The following is a 3,051-nucleotide window of genomic DNA, read 5'->3' as shown; positions in this document are numbered from 1 at the left end:
AGGGGAAACGTGCCCTGGAGGCGGCGAGCCCGCCAGAGCCCAATACGTGCCTTTATTCAAAACAGAAATCCCCCGCGGCCCCGTCAGGGTCACCGGGGCGGAAGCGCTGCCCCCCGGTGCACCTCCCTCCCACCTCCATGCCCGTGTCAGCAGCACCCGGCTCCGGACGCCCCCGCAGCCTTCCAGGCCCCGCACCAATGGCCACAGACCGCACCGGTTCTCCGAGCTCGGCCAGAGCCACCGACGGGCATCACGGCATCCCCCTGACACAGCTCCGGGGCTGGGGACAGGTACCCCTTGCAGCTTCCGTGGGGAGGCAGCGCGGTGCCCTGCCGGGCCCCGAGGGACAGAGCCAGGGCATCTTTTTTGGGGAAGGCCACAGGGAAAGCCCAGACTCACCTTCAAATATTTCACTTCTCAACGTGAATCAGTTAAACTGGTTTCAGAACCCAACCCTGAACTAGTCCAAATTGACTAGCATGAACTGAAACTGAGCCAAAATTACTTTGTCCACAACCAGGTTTGCACCAAACTATGTCCTAGTTGAATAAGTGCACAGCTTCAGTGGCAGCATTTGGTTGTGTCCACTCTGCACTCCTCACATCTTATTTAAAAGGCATCAGTTAGACCCACAAGCAGTACCCATGCTCAGCTGCTATCTGGCCTACTAGAATAGATCAACTGGAATATGGATGGAACATATGTAGGAATGACATCATACACTGCAGAAAAGAGCAGGGTAGCTACATGCTAGATGTTAATCAGATATTTATCTGAAAGCTTTAATCACACAAGTTACAAGAAGAACCTAATTAAAAACATTATTTTGCATCCAGAGCAATTACAGTAACAGACAAAGTTGTGAGAACAGAGACCAGGGGACTTGGCAGTGTGCTAGGTTCGTGGTTGGATGTGATGATCTTAAAGGTCCTTTCCAACCAAAATGATCCTACCAATCTATGATCATCTAATGTGTAACTAACAAGTAAGCATCACACAACAAATGTATCACAGATTGCTCTTTACTCACCAGGATGCCTTTACTGCAGTTTCAGAGCTGTGCTTGGTCAACACCAGCCAGGCCACCCATCAGACTGGAGCATTTCCGATCTGTCCCCCAGCTCTCTCACTCCCAGGGTGTCAGGTCGAGGAGCAGCAAAACAGCCGAGTTCAGCCCACACTGAGGTCACATATTCCTCGATCAGCTGCCCAGAAAAATCAAACCAAACTGGGTCTCAGAAGCTGTACAAGTTTGTATCAGATTAACTCATACCTTAGTTCATAGCATGTTAAAATCTTCATGTTAAAGTACTTCAATATAACAATTTTTTTTGAAGCCTCAAACTGTCCCTGTACCAATAGTTATGTACCAGGTTAATGTTGTTTCTCATCAAAGATACTAGGATCTGCACCTCAAATTAGTTCCATCTCCTTCCCTTAGAAACTCTGAACAACAGCAGGAACAACCCAGATTTTAACCAAAGTCAAAATACAGAGTAAATAATTAAATGTGAAAGGACAAAGAAGAGTTCAGAAGCAAAATATAAGACTCAAAATACTTCTGCAGGACAAAAACCAGAACTGAGACAAACCCAGACCTGCATATCTCAGAGTACCAGAGAGTCACTGAATGTGAATTTCACAAGCTATTGTTATAACAGCATCTTTTAAAATACAGGTTAATACATAAAATAGAATTCACAGTCTTATTTTAAAAGGCACTTCTTGCAAACAGATAGGAGAAAAAAAAAAACAAAACAAAAAAAACCCGCCCAAACCAAAATCCTATTTTCGACACTGAACTTGGCTTTGCTGGACAGAAATTAAAGCTGGATAGGCAATATGGGATGGAAAAGAGCAACAACTTATCAACTGGAAACTTGTTGTAATAGAACAATGACCCACAACACCCACAAACGGAGAAATTTGGAAAGACACAGAGAAAAACAGAGCACAAGAAGTTCCACCTCAACATGAGGAAGAACTTTTTTACTGTAAGGGTTAGAGAGCACTGGAACAGGTTCTCCAGAGAGGTTGTAGAGTCTCCTCTGGTGACTTTGAAGACCCATCTGGATGCCCTTCTGTGTGACCTGGTGGCCCTGCTCTGTCAGGGGGATTGGACTCGATCTCCAGAGGTCCCTTCCAACCCCTAACATTATGTGATTCTGAGAAAAATGTTTTGACTGTGAAAATGTCATGGATGTTAAAGGAATCTGGGCAGCAAACTCAGGACAGGCAGAGGTACTTCTGCTGCTGACTCACTGAAGGTTCCTGGTATGTTAAAGGAGCAGATTAACTTCACCATTACTTCTGAAGACCTTTTTCCTGAATTTTATTTATTGCCCCCTGCCAGAGATTCCTTGGAAGCTCCAAATACAAATATTTACTTTGAGAGGAAATGTAAAAAAGCAAACCAACAAAAATCCCAACCAAAAAACCCCACCCTACACTTCAAGGCCTAAGTGGTTTCTGCTTAAGACTCACATTTTCCTTCACGCGCATGCAGGCTGTTCCATCTAGACCATAACAAATTCAGTTTGTTCATCCACACTGGCTGCATTTCCCTTGGGAAATACTTAATACGTGCACAAAATAAACACTGTTGACTCATCACAGCAACATGAAGTACACACTCATGCCTCTACACACACCAGGGAACCTCAGGGGCTTGCAAAACACCCTGCATAGTTACCTTTTGGCAAGTCCTTTTAATTAAAAGTTCAGTTTTCAGGAACTCGGTACAAAACTCCTCTGCTACACATCAGGCAGAAACTTCCACTCGTTCTCCTTTTTTTTTTTCATTTTCTTTTTGTTTGTTTGTTTGTCCCCCCAAATAAAGCACAATGACAACCTTTGAAATGAGAGGAAAAAAAAGTCCGGCAAGGCTGAAACGCCGGCCCGCCTGACAGGGCAGGCAGGCACCGGCAGGACACCGAGCGGTACCTACACACACCACGAAGGCACCGCTAATTAATGTTATCCCGGCTTGACCTTGCCCGCGGACATCGCGGCAGCACGGAGGGCCGCCCTGGGCTGGGCACCCACTCCCCG

The 3,051-nt window shown here is 46.0% G+C and overlaps 1 protein-coding gene across 1 annotated transcript in view; it reads left to right on the top strand.

The window, feature by feature from the left end:
- The first annotated feature begins 197 nt into the window (after positions 1-197).
- Positions 198-3,051, top strand: part of FOPNL (FGFR1OP N-terminal like) — a 9,322-nt gene continuing 6,468 nt past the window's right edge. Inside the window, exon 1 of the mRNA XM_010003292.1 lies at positions 198-290. Within this exon, the coding sequence (XP_010001594.1) occupies positions 198-290 (93 nt within the window). The remainder of the gene's footprint in view (positions 291-3,051) is intronic.

The sequence above is a fragment of the Chaetura pelagica genome, unplaced genomic scaffold, assembly GCF_000747805.2.
Source record: "Chaetura pelagica isolate M959 unplaced genomic scaffold, ChaPel_1.0 scaffold138, whole genome shotgun sequence".
Taxonomy (NCBI): domain Eukaryota; kingdom Metazoa; phylum Chordata; class Aves; order Apodiformes; family Apodidae; genus Chaetura; species Chaetura pelagica.
Note: the sequence above shows the minus strand (reverse complement) of the source record. Positions and strands in the feature narration are given on the sequence as shown.